Source organism: Crocodylus porosus, unplaced genomic scaffold (genome assembly GCF_001723895.1).
Source record: "Crocodylus porosus isolate Cpor-Errol unplaced genomic scaffold, CroPor_comp1, whole genome shotgun sequence".
Lineage (NCBI taxonomy): Eukaryota > Metazoa > Chordata > Crocodylia > Crocodylidae > Crocodylus > Crocodylus porosus.
In genome coordinates, this window is record NW_017728943.1 from 59,575,779 (window position 1) to 59,594,442 (window position 18,664).

Consider the following 18,664-nt stretch of genomic DNA (forward strand, 5'->3'; position numbering starts at 1 on the left):
ATGACACAACACGAGACAAAGGGCAATGGTAGTATTCTCCTCTATAAGAATCAACCGCTCTTTCTGTACCAAGGCAGACTAATCTACAATTCATTGGCCAGAATTACTTTGTAAACGTATCTGGACTTTGATTTAGATCATTAATTAAGAACTTCAACCATTGCTATTCACGACCCATGCATGTTTCAGAACAAGTACCACATATACCCAAACCCAAGACAATTTTGAATTTAAGATGACACCCCAATAATTAAAAACTACACATGGAAAATTACAAATATGTTATAATTTTCCATGTACAGAATCTGACTAGTGGAAGGTCAACTTAAATTTGTCCACCCACACTGCTGTGGCAGTGAAAGCAGCAGCAGGGTGCAAGGGGCCAAATACATGGCCCTTGTTCCCTTGCCCTCCCTGCCAGTCCCCATTGTCCTCCTATACCTATGCTTATCCTCCTTCTCACTTGCCCTTCTCTCAGTATCTGCACCCCACTATGTGCCCCCTTGCACATACCCCCATGGTGCCTATGCCTGCCCCATACCCTCTCTACTTCCAGTTTCCCCCACTGCAGCCTGCCCATCATGCCTGCTCTCCTCTCACTTCTCCCTTTCAGCCTGCCCTCCCCAGCTTACCTTCTGCTGCAGCCCTGCTCTGGCCCTGCAGCAGTCAGCAGCAGAAGCCTCTGCCCTATGCCCAGCCCAGCCTGCCCAGGAAAAAGCAACAGCAGCTCCTAGCCAGGCGATGTTGGGGCTGCACGGAACAGAGCCAGAGCAGAAGGTAAGAGGGAAAGGCTGCTGGTGGGGAGGGCTTTGGAAGGAGTCCAGCTGCATAGTTGCCCTGTGCTTCCCAGACTATAAGCCCACTCCTCTGCCAAACAGGCCATTCTGCCCTGGGGCAGATGGCAGCTCAGCTCTGACTTCTGCCCTGAACTTGAGTTTAAAGCTCAAGCTGAGCTGCCACCTGCCTTGTGCCAGTGTTCAAATCTAAGATAAGGCTTTTTTCTGCCCCATGCTGATCGGGGGGGGACAACAGGATGGGATTGGAGGATTTGTCTTGGATTCAAGTAAACACAGTAACAACCTTTTTGTGGCTTATTCTTACCTCTTCCATGATATTTTCTTCAGTTTCAGCCGCAGGACTTGTAGAAGAGCTTTCTCTCAGTTTCTTTATAGCGTTAAAAGTCTGCAAAAGAAAAACTAGTTATCTTATGACATTTGAATATTTAATATACTGTTGTAAATATTTATTACAATACTGCCCAAGGGGCCCAGTTATGGACTCAGAACCCATGGTACCAAATGGTGTGAGAAAGCAGACATACAACAAACCCATTAGAGAACATACAGAAACTATGATTTGTCATATTGTGATTCCCAAATTAGCTCAGTTTAGCAATGTATTGTAAACATTGATACTATTCATGAAAAAACCTGGGAATAAAACTAATATTTTACCTTCAGTATCCACCTGATCATGTCCTTATGCACTTCCAAATGAGGTGCATTTTGCAAAGTTTCTAGCATAGCCAATATACTTGGAGAACTGCTAGGTGCCTCACCAGGCCCTAATGTAAACAAGAGAAGATGCAGCTGATGTGATAAATCAGTATAAACAGGTTAAACACACTATGTAAACAGCCTGAATAAAATACAATGCACAAAACAGCAAATCATAAAAATCACTCTTGCCATATAAATACTTCTCATAGGACTGTTCATTTCAGTGCCTCAAGGTTACCTTCAAAATGTGATCCTCCCCTCCTCCAAATATCTTGTTCAGAATATCTTCTTCTAATCAGAGGTACAACACTGTTGAAATTCTAAGCCCACAAATTATCTACTTACACTCTAGCATTTTAATTCTTGGGAACTGGTATATGGAATGGAAAACATTACGCTTCTGCTTGTTTTCCAAGTAAGAATTTGTCTAATATTAATGATTTTAAAAGGCTAGAAAAACTGGCAAGCAGATTCAAAGATGGGACAAAATACTTGTATCAAATATGTATACAATCTGAATAGGTTCAGTGTCCATTCATGCAGCTAAAGAACAGGACTTAAGATTGCTGCAATTTCAATTCATTTGGCTGACAGTAAAATAAAAGACAAATGTATCAATAGAATATTTTAAAAGGTAATGTGACTACTGGGCAATGTTGCTCCAGAGCCAATGCACAGCCCCAGAAATGGTGTGCAACCCCACAGTAACTGTGTAGGGTCAGACTTAGCAGGGTGCCCTAGCAATCTGGATCAGCCCTTGCCACAAGGCCAGCATGCCAAATGGAGCTGGTGCATGGGGTTGGGGCTGGTGCTGGCCCCAGAACAGCCCCACACATCAGCTCAATCCTGACTGCAGTTGGGGACTGCAGCTCTCATGCATTCAGAAATTTGGTGGCAAGGATGGGGGTGGAGTAAGGAGGCGAGGGGAGCCAAAATAATTAACACCATCAGTGCTCTGCCCTCTCCCCCACAATACCACCAAATTGTCAGACGTGTGGAAAGCCACATAATGCACACCTCAAATTTTCCCCAGCTGTTTTTTTGGAAAGAAAGATACAAGTTATATGCAAGAAAACAGGACATACACACATACACACTATAATTGTATATTAAAAGATCATATTTTTAAAGTGATCTTTCAGTGCACCTTGAACTGAACAACAGAAGACATTTACATAAAATATTAGAAACTGACTTTTTTCATTATTTTAAATTTGCTACACATTACACAGGATGGACATACTTGAGATCTTCTGAGTATAAGTGAATGTTACAATATTCTCTTCATTGAGATTCTCAAGGTGCTGCTTTTCTTCTTGCAGTGCCATTCCAATCAAGTGTAAAACCTAAGTAAAATCATTAGTTTCAGAACTTGTAAAATATAATACCATTTAATGTCTACAAAGAGAAACAAGTAAAAGCATAAGAGAAAGAGATCTATCTATATACCTATCTATATAGATATATATATACACATATAGATATAAAGACTGCCTTTGGTGTCCTATTTTAGCCCTAAAACACATCCTGGAAGTAAATTCTTGTTATTGCATCAAAGTCATTGGAGTGTTATACTAATACCTCTTTTCATTGGTTTTCCTGCACTGCCACCATGACCCTTATTTGGTTAATCACAACTAGTTTTTTTGTTTTTTTTTTATCTCTCAGCTTTTTCCTAGTTAATTGTCTATTAGTCTCTTGCATATACTGTGTGTACACATTTAAACATTTCTTTGCCTTACCAGACACATAAGTTAGCCGACATAATTAAAATACGAACTATTAACGCAAGCCTATCAGTCAAGCAATCTCTTAATACAAAAAAAAAAGAAAGGAAAGAATGAGTTTACCAGCAATTTATCAATTTATAATGGCAGCCTTCCAATGTAACTTAAAAACACTAAATATGTCCTAAAACACTCTAAAGGCCAATTAAAAGTTTATGTACATTAAATTTAGCCTTGAGCTCTAAAGCATGTTATATTTCCCTTCTCTGCTTCCCAACAATTAAGTTCTTGAAATGCTAGCCTTTCAACAAAGGAGGCCTATCCATATGTCCTGGTGGTCTGAACTCCACAGATTGTCATCAAGAGTAGCTGAACAAACTAATCACCTCAGGACATTTAATGGACCCAAGTTACTAATCCATATGATAATATTGTATGCTACAGTTAATAAAGTTGAAGGAACTCCTCTATAATGAGGGAAAGAATATGAAGCTCAAATACAAATGAATTCTTAGGATAACTGTCAGCATGATGCAGCTGATCACTCTCTGGTTACCAGAGTGACATCATTTTGAATTTTCCAGCTATGGTTGCAAAGATTCAAGGTCCAAATAGGCATGAAGAACCTCAGAACTAATCATATTATTTCAAATGCTTGAAGTGTGGGGAGTAATCCTAAAGTCCTATTAAGATTAATAAAATTACCTATGCTAACTGGTGTATGAATAAACGTGAAATGATATAATATATACTACATGTTTTTACATTACCATAGACAATGGCCCTCAAAGAGACCTAAATGTATGCCAACCTTGAAGGCTTGGGTTTATATAATGTAATTATTAATATTTATGAACTACTGAATAGTTCCATAAATTGAATTGCTTTGGTATTCCAAAAACAAACTAAACAAAATAAAACAAAACCCACAAACAAATTTAAAAAAGGATTGATTACTTTCAAAAGTTTCATCCTCCCATTGAGATTATACCAAGGAAATGTCAGACTAAAAACAAACTATCCTCTGAAATCAACAAATATTTGGAAACAGAATATGCAAAAGATTAGGAAAAAATCCTTTTCCTATCTTAAAATTACAAAATTGTTGTGAGCAGTCCAGCAACGTATAAATGGCATCTTCTTATATGCAACAATATTCCTGATATTTCAAAGCCACCTTTTAGATGTGCACCTCTGTTTTTAAATTTAAAATTTGTTGCAAGCAATTTTAAGCTAAGTAGGACATTTTTAAGTACTTTAAACTATTAAGAATTCTCAAATTCACAGTTGCACTTTTTGCACATTAAGCACTTATTCAATTTGGGGCTTTACTCAGTTGTCACTCAGTGTGAGTATATACAGAAATATGAATGGACATTGTTTCTCTAACACACATATAATTTCAAATATCTAAACATACCCTTTGCAACATGGACTCTGACCAGGTATAGCCATTATGTTCTACTGCCCACTGCAGTATCGTCCCCATAATATACAACATGACATCACACTGCAGAATATTAATTAGGCTTGCAAAGAGAGGACAGAAAGGAGGCAGGACAGGTGGTGGAAGTGCTGAAACAGAAATTGGTTTGTTACATCAATCTGAAACATTCCCATCATCCATTTGATTTACAACTTTTCTTTTAAAATGATTTAGTAAAATCTAAACCTCAATTCCAAGCAGGTGCTTAATAAACATTATGTGGAACACTTCATCAGATTTAAAACTGCTTCAATGAATTGCAAAAGCGCTTTTGCGTTACATTATCACCGTAATTAAATGAAGTAAAAGCATTATTATGTAAAAAGACTGGAGATAAAGCCACACAGTTAACCATCTTTCCCTCCTACCCCAGGCAGACGCTTTCTTTTCACAACTAGCGAAGTGCAAGCATTACTCTCAAAACTACGAAGAGCAAATCTGTTGAGCAAGGAAGGTTGTCATAAACATGGCTCCAAGATAGATCTTAATTCATATCCTTGCTTATTCAGATTAGGGGAAATAACTGAAAACTGCTATGTTTTAACTGCTTTCTGGCTAAGCAGGAAGGTAGACTTGGTTCAGCACAGCATCTAACAGTCCACCCACAATTCCTTACTGCCCTCCCCCATAAAACAAATACCTGTATCTTCTCGGTTTTGTCTTTTCAGCTTTCTTTGTGCTTCCTCTGCCTGAAAAAGGAAAAGTTGCAGTTATACAAAAGCTGTACAAAAAGATATAAAAAACAGCAGTAATTTGTTCTTCAGAGCATAAAAACATAGATCTAGAGTGCCTTATCACCTATCCATTACCCTCTTTGGCATCCGTTATAGGTTTAGAGATGCCAGAAGAAACGGTTCCATTCAATAGCTATCAACACATCTATCATCTATGAATTTGTCTAGGCCCTTTCTGAACCTGGCTACACTATCTGCTTCTGTACAGGTGATTCACATTCCCCTTATGCTTCCACTGATATGAAACCTCACCAATTTTAATGGGACTTTACACCATACAGTGGTCTGCCAGCACAGAAATTATTGTAGGACAGTTTTATCAATGTTCAAGAAAAATGGAACTCAGCTACAGATCACCACTCCATAATATTCTTTGGAGAAAGGAAGAGTAAAGATTTAGAAGCCAAGCATACCAAAGACAATTTCACTGGCAAGACTTTTGCTCTTTATTAATTACCTTAGATTGCTCTGCTCTAGAAAAGTGATAGAAATATAGGTTGAAATCCTTGGTACACTCCGGTTTCAATTCATACAATCCTCTGCCTGTTAATCCAGGCTTTCTATAAGAATAAATATATAAACAGAATATTAATTAGTTATATACAGTGATACCAATAACTTAATACTAATGTGGCACGGCTGAAAAATTACTGCCCAGGAAATGCCCTAGGAATTACATGACAAGGTGTTAAGGTCAAGAATAAGGTACATTAGCCAAGCTAAGTGAGGAGATGTTTTAATTCCCTTATGCTTTCATTTCCTTTTTTCCACACTAATTTACATAGTCAATTTTTAAAACTGAGTTACTGAAATAAAATGTAAACTTACTTGAAACAGGCAACTTCTTCAATCACACTTTCCATTCCTGTCTCTCTATTCTCCTGCATGGGTTAAAAAAAAGAAAAAAGAAATAATATGTTATTCTTTCCCCTTCACATAAACCATGAGGTAAATGAAGCAAAATAGATGCAATACCAAGCCAGGTATTAATTTTTAAAATTATGGTTAAAAAAAAACCTAACCCCCCACAAAAAAACACCCCTGTACATAGTAGTGCCAGGATGCCTTCAATAATTTTAACAGAAATAACATACCTTAAATGAAGCAATGCCAGCTTTAAACAGTTCACTGTAATTCTTGTTTTACACTAGGGTTGCCCAAGTGGTAGCCTGTGGGCAGCATGTGGCCCTCAAAGGCTTAACATGCGTCCCAGGCACTGCTGCCCCTATTGTTTCAGCAGCAGCCAGGGTCTCAGAGTTTTCCCTAACTCCCCCAGCTTCTGCTGCATGTCCCTGCCCCGGGGAGTAAAGCAGTGCACCACAGCAGTATGGTGTGGCCCACAATACTGAAGGAGGAGTGCCTGTGCAGCACACTACCATAAGGGAGCCCACAGGGAGCCCAAGGTGAGGTAGCGTGCCACACCGCATTGGGGAACAACTGCCTGTGCGGTGCAGTAGCTGGAAGGGAAAGGGGGGTGGGGGGAGGCCATGCGCCTATGCATGTAGGGTGTACAGTCTAGGTGGCCCATGGTTGGTGTCACCCCTTAAGCTGTGAACTGAAAGACTTAAAAAGTAAATATTCTCTTTAGTTACTTTACTATGAACATTTGACAGTATCTTCCATGCAATCATTTTTTCTCCTGTTCATGTGGACTATTGAAAAAAGGAACAAATATGGGAGAAAACTAAAAGAATAGGATATCAAGGTCAAACATCACACATACTAGGAGTCAAGCACTTGGCACTCCTTTTAGCTAATTAGGTTTCCTTTAAAAATATTTTACAAAAACAATACCACACTATCCACATATTCTTCTGGCCTGTTAAATACTATTAAATTATCTCAAGTTCAAAAATGCAATTCATTTTAAATTTTGGATTTTGCCCTAGTTTTGTTACTTTCTGTGCTAACAGAAATAGCTTCCATCCCTTAAAACATCTACTGTATTTATTTGATTCCAAGATGAGGTTTTCCCCCAACTCATTCATCATGGGGAAAACAAAGCCTTGTCTTAGAATGACATATCACAACTAGGAGTTGTGAGAAAGATGTGCAGGGAACCCAGCTGGGGCAAGGACAGCATCAACTGCATGCAGCAACAGCTCTGCTCCCTGCTCAGATTTTCTCCCTGCTTCCTTCCCCTCCTCCCTCCCCTCCCCTGGTGGCAGTGAGCCAGACAGGGAAGAAGAGATCCGCCTTCTGCTGCTGCTGCTTTGGGCTGCAGCCTACCCAACCCTGCAGGAAGCAGCTGTGCTGGGAGCCCTGCTCAGGCTCCGCAGATTTCTCCTTCTCTGCCCTGCTTCCTTCCCCCTCCCTTATCCTGTCTCCCCATAGACACAGAAAGGGAGCAGGGCAGGGAAAGAGAAATCTGCTGAGTGCTGAGCCAGGCTCCCAGCACAGCTGCTTCCTGCAGTATGGGGCAGGAGCAGCTCTGGGAATCAGCAGGACCCATGCCCGGATCAGCAGGGAAAGCAGCAGCAGGAGGTAAATGGTGGGGTGGTAGCCATCAAGAGGGTAAGGGTTGAGAGGCAGGATGCCTGCTCCCCCACCTACCCCTGCTTTCCCTTGCTTTCCCCACTTTTCCTATTGCTTACCCTCACCTTTACTTCCCTTTGACCAGCCCCCTGCTTCTGCTTTTCCCATTGCCTGCTCCTCTGCTGCTGTTTTCCTGCCACAGCAGTTGGAGGGGGGAGGGGCAAATTCAAGACAACTCCCCAATAGTAAGATTCTAGACATGGAAAATTATAACAAGTTTATAATTTTCCATGTCTGGAATCTAATTATTAGGGCTCATCTTAAATTGAATTTGTCTTAGAATTGAGTAAATACGTTAATATCATTGGTCAGTAGTTACTATCAATTATTTAGTATCAATAATACTTTTTTCATACTATTCTTCAAGAACTTTCCACTTCAATATTTTTAAAGCCACATTTTAAAAATATTGGCAAAGTTCTATCACCATCATATACAAGTATTTATCATAAACTCACAAAAAATATGATTCTTCTGGTCCAACCAAGTGCAAGATACAATTCACAATCTTGTATTTCAACACAATTCAATATACACTCAATTACCTAGAGACCCTATGAGTACAAACTATACGCCTTAAGTTAACTGAGATATTTTATTACAGATCAGCTCTTGCAACAAGCTTTTAACCCTGCAGACAGAGTTTCCTGACACTAGATTCTAAGAGTACAATGACCAAAAGATTGTTGATAAGAAAGCAGCAGACAACTGAGGAATTTGTGATGGTCATCTTCAACCTCTTCTATGTACCTCATGTCACTCTTCTTCAGGATTGCCCTTCCCTTCCACATAAACAATGTCCTGCTAGCTACTGAAAAACTTCTATTTGGACTTTCTCTAAACCTTACCTTACACAAGGTTATGCTGCCAATTTAAGTGACACAAACCTATATCAAAAGACTCAAACACTCAGATAGGTGGGGGTGCTCTGTTCATCTTCTTTCAAGCTACTTACATCTTCACGTAATGCCTTTACTAATTCACTGTGGGCCATGGGCCTGATGCTCAGTTGATGGATAATTTCTCGCTTGATTTCATCTGTGGGACTTACTTGTCCTATTCCAGGACTAAATCTCTCCCCTGGAAATGTAACAACAAAATTACATAATTACTGAAGAACCTTTACCTGTATAGTTACTATTCAAAAAGACAAAAAAAAAAAAAAGGTTACTAGGTATAGCAGGCAAACTGAGTTATGTTCAGGCTCTTAGAATAACTTTAGGCCTTCCCAGAACTAAGCAATTAAATTGTACAGAGTATCTTATAAGGCACTGGGAAAAGTGAGTGCTGTGATTGGCATAGCAGGCTAACCAGGTACAGCAGTTCCCTAGAAGGAAAGGAAACCAAAAACGGAATAGGATTGGAGTACTTCATCTAAAAAGATGAGGTAACAAACTTGAGGACTGGACATTTTGAGATGAGAACATTACAAAAGTAGTGGACAAACAAAGAGACAGCGTGTGTTCTGTTTTGCCACCCTGGAGAGACAGAAGCAACCTTGGAATTCTTGTTTGAACAATGAGGAATCCAGAAACTAACATCCCACGCACCCACCAGAGGATTTGAGGCCAGTACCACCAAAGGTCGCTGTTATAACGCCTGAAGGAAACCTCGTCAGGTCATATTGCAAGGAACAATACTTGTAAGAAGTCTAGGGGTTACTAATAAAATTAACTTGATACCAAACTGGATGAGAGGCAGAATCCTTGGGGTTCTCTGGTAAAAGGAATCCTGGGGCAACACTAGGGACCAGTAAGCTAGTGAGTTCAAGGAGACACAAATGAACAAGACAGTATTCCCTTCCTCCTAGAAAGGCAGGCTTCGGTACAAGAAATAGGGAATGGCATCATAAGCAGGCTGTTCACATGCCAATTTGGAATGTTAATACAAGGCCACCAAACTGATCCAAAGTGAAGTGAGATGATTAAATATATTTTAACTTACCAACAATCATTATAATTAAGTATAGCATTTCTTCTATAAGAGTATTATTTTGCTGAACCACATCCTGATTGAAAAACAGAATAAGAATGAAATTCATTTTTTCAGTTCTGAATAAGTAAAAAATGTTACATCGGTTTTTAGAAAATTGTTTTCAACACTTTCAAACTGCAACTTAAGGAGCATACGAGCATTCATTTCTAGCAGTGGAAAATTTTCAGCACTAGAAAGTAATCTGACAGTGGAAGCACACATTCCCTCTACCCTGCTCCTTCTGCCTTCCCAAGACCGGGGTGATGCCCGTCTGGAGAAAGCGGGGACAGCAGCAGCTGCTCCAGTCCTCCTGTTCCTGGGGTACTGGAGAAGCAGGGCACCACAGTGCCTGGTGTTAGGAGCAGGCAGGTAACTTGCAGCACTGCTTGGCTCCTGGGCATCAAGAGCTGGGCAAATGAAACAGCACACCACTTCTCATGCCAGAATCCTGGTGTGCGAGGAGCCAGTGACAAGGCCAAATGCTTTTCCCCTCTCCTACTATTCAGGAGGGGAGGAGGGGAAGCTGCCCTCCAAGGCAGGGTGACCCCAGAAAGCAAGGGAGGAGTTAAGCCATGGGAAGGGTACAAACAGTGGTTCTCCTGGAAGAAATTCTCCCAAGACTATTTTCTATTGAGTTTGAGTTAATTATTCCCCGCCCCTCTCTCCCCGAACTGCAATTTTTTCATCTGAGACAAACAACATGAATGTTTGTACAGTTTCTACTGGAAGAATGGCCATTCTCCAAGTACAGCATAACACTTGTATATGACCTCAAATTCTATTGCCAATTCTTGCCATTAAGATTAAGGCTAATCATGAGCTGTAATTTTTTTTCACACTCCTTTCAAAAGACAAATTACCCTTTATTAATTTGCTATGTTACTTTAAAATCTCAATTTATTTTATAAAATGTACACTTCAGAAGAAAACTACCAAACTGGCAAATTTAAAATGACAGGGAATACCTGCCAGCCAAAAGAATTTATCTACAGGTATGTTGATGCAATTGGCTCAATTTCCATGTGAAAATACCCAGAGATCAAGCTCTCTGTGTGTTTCCATACAAAGAGGCAAACTTTTCGGGCAACAGAATCACAGAACACACAAGATCACCACATACAGATGAAAAAAATCTCAAGTTAATTGATAGAAAAACATCAAAAATGTAATCATTATTCTGCAGGATATTTTTTGGAGATCTTGGGGGGGGGGGAGTTAAAACATAAAAGTTTGAGCAGATCTACATTGTATGAAATTCTTAATTAATGTGTCATAACAGATTATTTGTAAAGCTCAGCACCAGCAAGACAGCCTCTCCTATTTCCTTACTGTGCTTTTGTTAACACATAGAATATGTTACCTTATTTGAATTCAAATTGCTATATTTCTGCCAGAGGAGTGAAATCACTTCAGAATTCAAGAGTCACTCCTCACCAAGAATTCAGCCTGTCTTTGTAGAACATCAGAGCTTAATGGGCTAAAATGTGAGACCAGGGTAGTATAATAATTTAAGTCTCTGTTTAACTCAAGTGGTACCATTTTGTTCTAATACAGGGCGTTTATAAAGTCCTTGTGCAACTTTAAACGTTAATAACTTTGGATGTACACATGATAGAAACAAACTGTAAATGGCAATTGAAAGTATAATTTATTAAGCTCTAATATTATACAGCTCAAATTTCTAGACCTCAACGTAACTGCCATCTTTCATGATACACATTCAATCCAATTTTCCAACCCATAAGAAAACATTTTCCAGTTGCTGCTGAGTAATTTCATGAATTCCATTTGTAATACTTACCCTAAGCATAGCTTACACCATGCTAAAACCAACTTAATGAATTATGCTTTCAATTCCTGTTTAGTTTGCTTTTATCATGTGCGTATCCAAAATTACCGAAGTTTAAAGCTGCACAAGGGCTTTATAAACATGCTGTACTGTATGTGACAAATTCTCTAATTGGCATAAGAAACAAAATGGTTTCATACCCTTCTTGGTATTTTTACAATGCAAAATAAACTGTAGAGAAGTGAATACTAAAGTGAAGTCTAAGTAGTTTTAAAAAATTGGGGTTTTTTTCAGTCAGAGGTAAAAAATATATAAAAGTACCTTATTAGTATTCTCTGTGCTAAACCTTTTGCCATAGTCTGGAGTGCTAAATATCTGATAAAGTTCAAAACGACTCAGCATTATCATTAGGAAATGGTTTGGATCCATCATGGATACACCAGTCTATTAAAAAAAGAAGAAGAAAGAGATTAAGCAAAAAAAAAAAAAGGTATTAAAATATTATTACATATGTAAAAATGGAATGGGTGCATTTGTGGGATGCAACTTTGGGTTACACAAGTACTGCATGTACAACACATATAGACACTGTATTTTTCTTAGGGACTTTATTTTTCCTATATAGATTTAATTACTAAAATTACCCACATGGACTCCAATCATCTAAGTGAATCTGCAGAGATACACAGGTTTGCTTAAGTAGAAACCCTTGCAAGATCAAGGCATATTTTAAATACATTAGCAACACTTTAAATGCCAGACCTTTCACAAATACATGACCAAAAAAAAAAAAAATCCACAAGTGCTTTTAGTTTCTGGTCATCACCCCAACTTATGAAATTAAATACCATCAATAACTAAGGATACTTGTACATTACTTTTCTACTTATTTAAAACCAAGCTCAAAAATGATTTCTCTCCCAGAAAACTTGGTAAATGTAAAGACTTTCCAAGCTTTCCCATAAGGAAACAGGATAACAGATAGGGATACTGATTTCAAAAATGTAACATTCATTTCTTTCACACACCTTCAATTTGTGAAAAACTAAGCTCTACGATCTAGAAATGCCTGTTATAGACCTATATTTAATAAATAAGCTGTGGTCAAGCGGTTGTGCTAAGGATCCTGAGAGACAACCAGCCTGATCCTAAGGAAAAGGTCTGCTCTCTCCTAATGTCCAGGAGATAACTGGAAACTAACACCCCCTAAACTTTATATCTTCACATCTCACTTAGAGCTGTACATTTACCAGGGTTCAGTTTCCTTCCCCACACCTGCCCTTCTTTGTGTTACAGGAAAATGGGAAGACATTATACACCACATCTGGACAGCAGAATAGGTTTTCCCCACTCCGTCCTCTATTCTACTGCCAGCGGGCAAAGGGGATGGTAACAGGCATGGACGACTAGCTCCAACCTAGTGGATGTCATAGATTTATTTTTATTTTTTTTATAGGTTGTGATGTAATGACTAGCCATTCTGCAAACCTTACTTCAGCTTTCAACTTGTCCCACCCTTCAACTGGTTCTAGATCTGCTTTAATTTTTGGGGTTGGGTGATCATCAGTTTGGGAGTCTTCAGTCTGGGCCAAAAATCAGCAAAAGGCTTCACCTTCCATCCAGTATTTTGGAGGCCTTTTTGGAAGCAGAAGCACTGAAATATAATTACTGCAGTTTCCACTGTAATCAATGGCTTATGAGGATCAATTTGTGGTCCACTTGAGACCATGGTCAGTGATGAGCACAGCACTGCATAGTGAGGGGTATGCCACCATGCCACCTGTCTTGGGCAGTATGTGGTTTCCTTTATCTCACTGGTCTGTAAGGTGTGGGGGGTGAGGGGTGGAAGGGAGAGAGGTAGAATGAAACTCTGGCTTCTAGTCAAGACCCCTGTGAAGACTTAAATATATGGGACACAATACCTTCACAACCAACCTTAAGTTTGCAGTACCCTGGGAACTTTGGTCCAAGTAGAGGCCCACAACCCTGAAATAAGTCTGCTAAGTAGTTTGAGATGGTAATCCAAGTTGAGTAATGTTGTAAAATAAAAGTTGTATTTTAGATACTTCATGGCCTATATCTTCAATTTGATATCTGTGCCAATTATGCTTTTCATAGTTGCAACTAACACCAAAGACAGTATTCCCCCCTATATAATTTGTTCCTCCCTTGTAAAGGCACTTAAAACTAAAGAATGAAGGATTGTAAAAAAAAAATAAATATGTTGAAAAAATTCAGGTCATATGAAGATTTCAATGCTATACAGTAGATTTTTTTTAAATTAAAACTACATCAATAGGTATATAGTGAAAATGTCTATCACAAAATCAAATAAACAAAAAAACTTAATACGATTACCTGAAGCATTACTATGTCTTTGTCAAACATTTCTCTCCTGCATTTCACATTATGATAGTAATAGATCTGAAAAATATGACATTTTATTATTTATTTAACCAGTTTCCTGGTCTGAAGAATTTCTCTCAATTTTTCAGTGAGAAAGAATTAAAGGATAAATTAGCAAACTGATAAAAGGCATGCCTGAACAAATACGAATGTATATTAGCTACTTTCATTTGCAAGCAACATTTCTGATATACTGATGAGTTGCTCCACTGCCTCTATAGCAGTGATCCTTAACCACTTTAGACTTAAGGCATTCCTCAAAAAAGGCCAGCTCTTAGCTTTCATTCATTTTTTGATTACAAGAAAATAGAACAATTCTTCTGTTGCATAAAACTTAGAAAAAAACACAGCAGATCAGAACATTTTCAACGCTATGGATTCCTATTTGAAATCTGAGTTGATCGTGTTTAGCATGTAGGCAGCCGTACACTGGTTGAGAATGATTACTCTACAGGTTTAGGTTGCTTGATAAATCTCCATGAGGAAAGATTCTTGTGAACTTTTCTTGAATAGCTCCCACCCTCCCAATTGCTTTCCTTTGACATTCTATGGGGAGAACATCTTGGGATCAATCTAGTGTTTGTCTTCCATGACATCCTATTCAGTTAGCTACCATATGTATTTTTGCCATTTCCTTTTTGCTATGAGTGCTGTCACCATGCCAAAGAAATTGAACATTTTAATTTAAGACTGAGAACATGGTTCTAGGAAAGCAGAATCATCAGAAGGACCATACTGTACTGGAAATACTGTGAAAGACTGGCCATCCAGGAGAGAAAAATAAGTCAATACTGCCTACAGCATATAAGTCCAGTGGGCCACCCCTATGCACAGAAGCCCTGCCAACAGAATCATAGAATCACTCCTGACCCACTGCCCCCCATCCTCAAGCCCCGGCCCTCCAGTGTGTGGGGCAGGGAGTGGGTATGTAGGGGCAGAGAGTGGGTGTGTAGGGGCCCCAAGCACCCCCTCGAGGCTGGAACTCTATTTTCCATGTTTTTCTTCTTTACAGAAGAATCCAATTTAAAAGTTCTTTAGCAACCCTTTTGGGTCATGACCCATGGATTGAGAGTGCTGGTTCTAATCCAACCCCCTGCTCAAAGCAGGACCAGCCCCAAATAGAACATCACAGCCAAGGCTTTGTCTAGACAGGTCTTAAAAACCTCCAAGGATGGAGAGTCTACAAACTCCCAGAGTAACCTGTTCCAGTGTTTCACTACCCTCCAGTGAGAAAATTTTTCCTAATATATAACCTAAACTTCCCTTGTTGCAATTTAAGACCATTGCTCCTTATCAGTCTAGCTCCATCCTTTTTGGAACTATCCTTCAGGTAGATCGAGGCTAGTATTAAATCCACCCACTGAGTCTTCTCTTCTCCAGACTAAATAAGCCCAGTTCCCTCAGCCTCTCCTCAGAAGTCAAGTCCCCCAGCCTCCTCACCATTTCCATTGCCCATCACCAGACTCTCCAATTTGTCCACATCCTTTCTATAGTACGGAGCCCAAAGCTGGACACAGTACTCCAGATGTGACCTCATCAGTGTAGAATAGAGAGAAATAATTACTTCCCTCGACCTGCTGGCAATATTCCTACTAATGCAGTCCCATATGCTGCTAGCCTTCTTGGCAAGAAGGGCACACTGCTGACCCATATTCAGCTTCTTGTCCACTAGAACCCCCCAAGGTTCTTTTCAGCAGAGCTGCTGCTTAGCCAGTTAGTCCCAAGTCTGTAGCGGTGAATGGGATTCTTCTGTCCTAAATGCAGGACTCTGCACTTGTCCTTATTGAACCTCATGAGATTTCTTTTGGTCCAATCCTCCAATTTGTCAAGGTCTCTCCAAAACCTAGCCCTACCCTCCAGTATATCTACTACTCCCCACAGCTTGGTGTCATCTCTAAACTTGCTGAGGGTGCACTCTATTCCATCTTCCAGGTCACTGATAAAAACACTGAACAAAACTGACCCCAGGACCAACCCTTGGGGCACTCCACTTGACAATGGCTGCCAACTAGACACTGAACCATTGACTACTACCCTCTGAGCCTGATGATCCAGCTAGTTTTCTATCCACCTTACAGTCCATTCATCCAACCTGTACTTCCTTAGCTTGCCTGCAAGAATGTTGTGGAAGATTATCAAAAGTCTTGCTAAAGTCAAGGTGTATCACATCCACTGATTTTACTGCATCCAGAGCCAGTCATCTCATCATAGAAGGCAATCAGGTTGGTCAGGCATGACTTGCCTCTGGTGAATCCATAATGACTGTTCCTAATCACCCTCATCTCCTTCAAGTGCTTAGAAATGGATTTCTTGATCTATACCATGATTTTTCCAGGGAACGAGGTGAGGCTGACCAGTCCGTAATTTCCTGAATTCTCGTTCTTCCGTTTCTTAAAAGATGGGTACTATATTTGCCCTTTTCCAACCATCCAGGACCTCTCCCAATCGCCATGAGTTTTCAAAGATGATGGCCAGTGGCTCTGCAGTGACATCAGCCAACTCTCTTAGTACTCTCAGGTGCATCCCATCTGCCTCTGTGGACTTGGACACATCCAGTTCTTCAGAGTAGTCCCTAACCTGCTCTTTTGCCACTGATGGATGCTCACTTTCTCCCCAAACTATGCTGCCCAGTGCAGTAGTCTAGGAGCCCACCTTGCCTGTGAATAATGAGGTGAAAGAGATATTGAGCACTTCAGCCTTTTCTGCATCCTCTGTCACTAGGTTGCCTCCCCCATTTAGCAAAGGACCTACATTTTCCCTGATCCTCCTCTTGTTGCTGACATTTATAGAAACCCTTCTTGTTACCCTTTATGTCCCTTGCTAGCTGCAACTCCAGTTGTGCTTTGGCTTTCCTGATTTCATCCTTGCAAACCCAAGCAATACTCTTATATTCCCTACTAGTGGTTTGTCCAAGTTTCCACTTATAAGTGTCTTTTTTGTGTTTTAGCTGCCAGGGGACCCTGCTGATGAGTTCCCCAAGTGAGCTGAAACTTTCTGAAGTCCAGAGTCCATACTTGGCTGCTCTCCTTCCTTCCTTTCCTCAGGATCCTGAACTCAATCATCTTGTGGTCACTTCTCCCCAAGTTGCCATCCCCTAATACACTACCCACCAATTTTTCCCTGTTTGTGAGCAGTAGGTCAAAAAGAGCATGCCCCCTAGTTGGCCTCTCCAGTACTTGAACTGGGAAGGTGTCCCCAACACTCCCCAAAAACTTCCTGGATTGACCTATATGCACTGCTTTATTGCTCTCCGAGACGATGTCAAGGTGATTGAAGACTCCCATGAGAACAAGGACTTATGATCGGGAAACTTCTGCAAGCTGGTTGAAGAAAGCCTCATCTACCATTTCCTCCTTGTCTGGTGATTTATAACAGACACCCACACCATGACATCACCCTTGATGCTCTCCCTTCTGATCCTAACCCAGAGACTTTCAACAGGCCTGTCCCCAGTTTCATACTGGAGCTTTGAGCAATCATACAATTCTATTACATTAAAAGGAACTCTTCCTCTTCTTCTTCTCCCCTGCCTGTCCTTCCTAAACAATTTGTACCCATCCATGACACTACTCTAGTCACACAAGTTATCCCATCAAGTCTCTGTTATTTCAATCACGATATAGTTCCATGACTGTGAAAGGACTTCCAATTCTTTCTGCTTGTTTCTAAGGCTCCATACATTCATGTATAGACAGGAGCAGTCCTTCATCTCCAAGCAGAAAAGGTAAGGGAGATAGCAAGTTTAGTCAGACAGTCCCCAAAACACAAAGCCACACGCATACTCCCTTTCCCATTTCCAAAAAAATCCTTCTCTTGCAGCCAGCTAGTGTAATTATTTCTCTAGTTCAGCGATTCTCAACCAGGATGTCACACTACCCTGGCATGCCCTGAAATAACTGCAGGGGTGCCCCAGAGTACTGTACAATCTTACCACTGTTAGGTGTAAAACGTGAGTCACAAGATAATCTCAGAAATTTCAAGTAGAAATCCATCATGTTAAAAGCATTTTGCCCTGTCACGATCTTTCTGAGTTCTTTGCAGCAGCAGAATTGCTCTATTGTAATTGCTCTATTGTTTTTCAATAACCAAAAATCAAGTGAAAACTAAGAGCTGACATTTTTCAAAGCGTGCCTTGAGTCTACTGAGAAATGCACTGAATCCTAAAAGGTTGAGAACCACTGCTCTAGCTTAACCTATGCTGCAGTGCTTAAAGTTGAGATTGCATACTCAACCAATAAAAGATAATGAGATCATTACAGTACATACCTGGGCCTGGTTTTCTTTTTTCTTCCCTCTTGAAAAAAATTACATACAATCCCATGCCCCTCATGTTAAAACAATAGTCATTAAGTTACAAAATCATGCTTGTGAAAGTTTGGAAGTATTAGATTTACGTTGCCTCCTTGTGCACCTGCACAAGACAGGTCTTTAATTACATGTCAGAACCCCTCTCATTCAGTGCACAGGGAAGATAATGCTTAGAGAACAAGTTAGAGTTGTGTAGTAAATACGGC

General features: G+C 40.0%; 1 protein-coding gene across 2 annotated transcripts in view; it reads right to left on the bottom strand.

The window, feature by feature from the left end:
• Positions 1-18,664, bottom strand: part of UBR2 (ubiquitin protein ligase E3 component n-recognin 2) — a 98,510-nt gene that overhangs the window by 34,983 nt on the left and 44,863 nt on the right. For both annotated transcript variants that reach the window (XM_019549420.1, XM_019549419.1), the window contains exons 18-28: positions 14,103-14,168; positions 12,066-12,188; positions 9,926-9,989; positions 8,937-9,061; positions 6,275-6,327; positions 5,904-6,006; positions 5,353-5,401; positions 4,647-4,801; positions 2,743-2,845; positions 1,455-1,564; positions 1,102-1,182 (exon numbers count right to left, since the gene is read on the bottom strand). In XM_019549420.1, the coding sequence (XP_019404965.1) occupies positions 1,102-1,182; positions 1,455-1,564; positions 2,743-2,845; positions 4,647-4,801; positions 5,353-5,401; positions 5,904-6,006; positions 6,275-6,327; positions 8,937-9,061; positions 9,926-9,989; positions 12,066-12,188; positions 14,103-14,168 (1,032 nt within the window). The remainder of the gene's footprint in view (positions 1-1,101; positions 1,183-1,454; positions 1,565-2,742; positions 2,846-4,646; positions 4,802-5,352; positions 5,402-5,903; positions 6,007-6,274; positions 6,328-8,936; positions 9,062-9,925; positions 9,990-12,065; positions 12,189-14,102; positions 14,169-18,664) is intronic.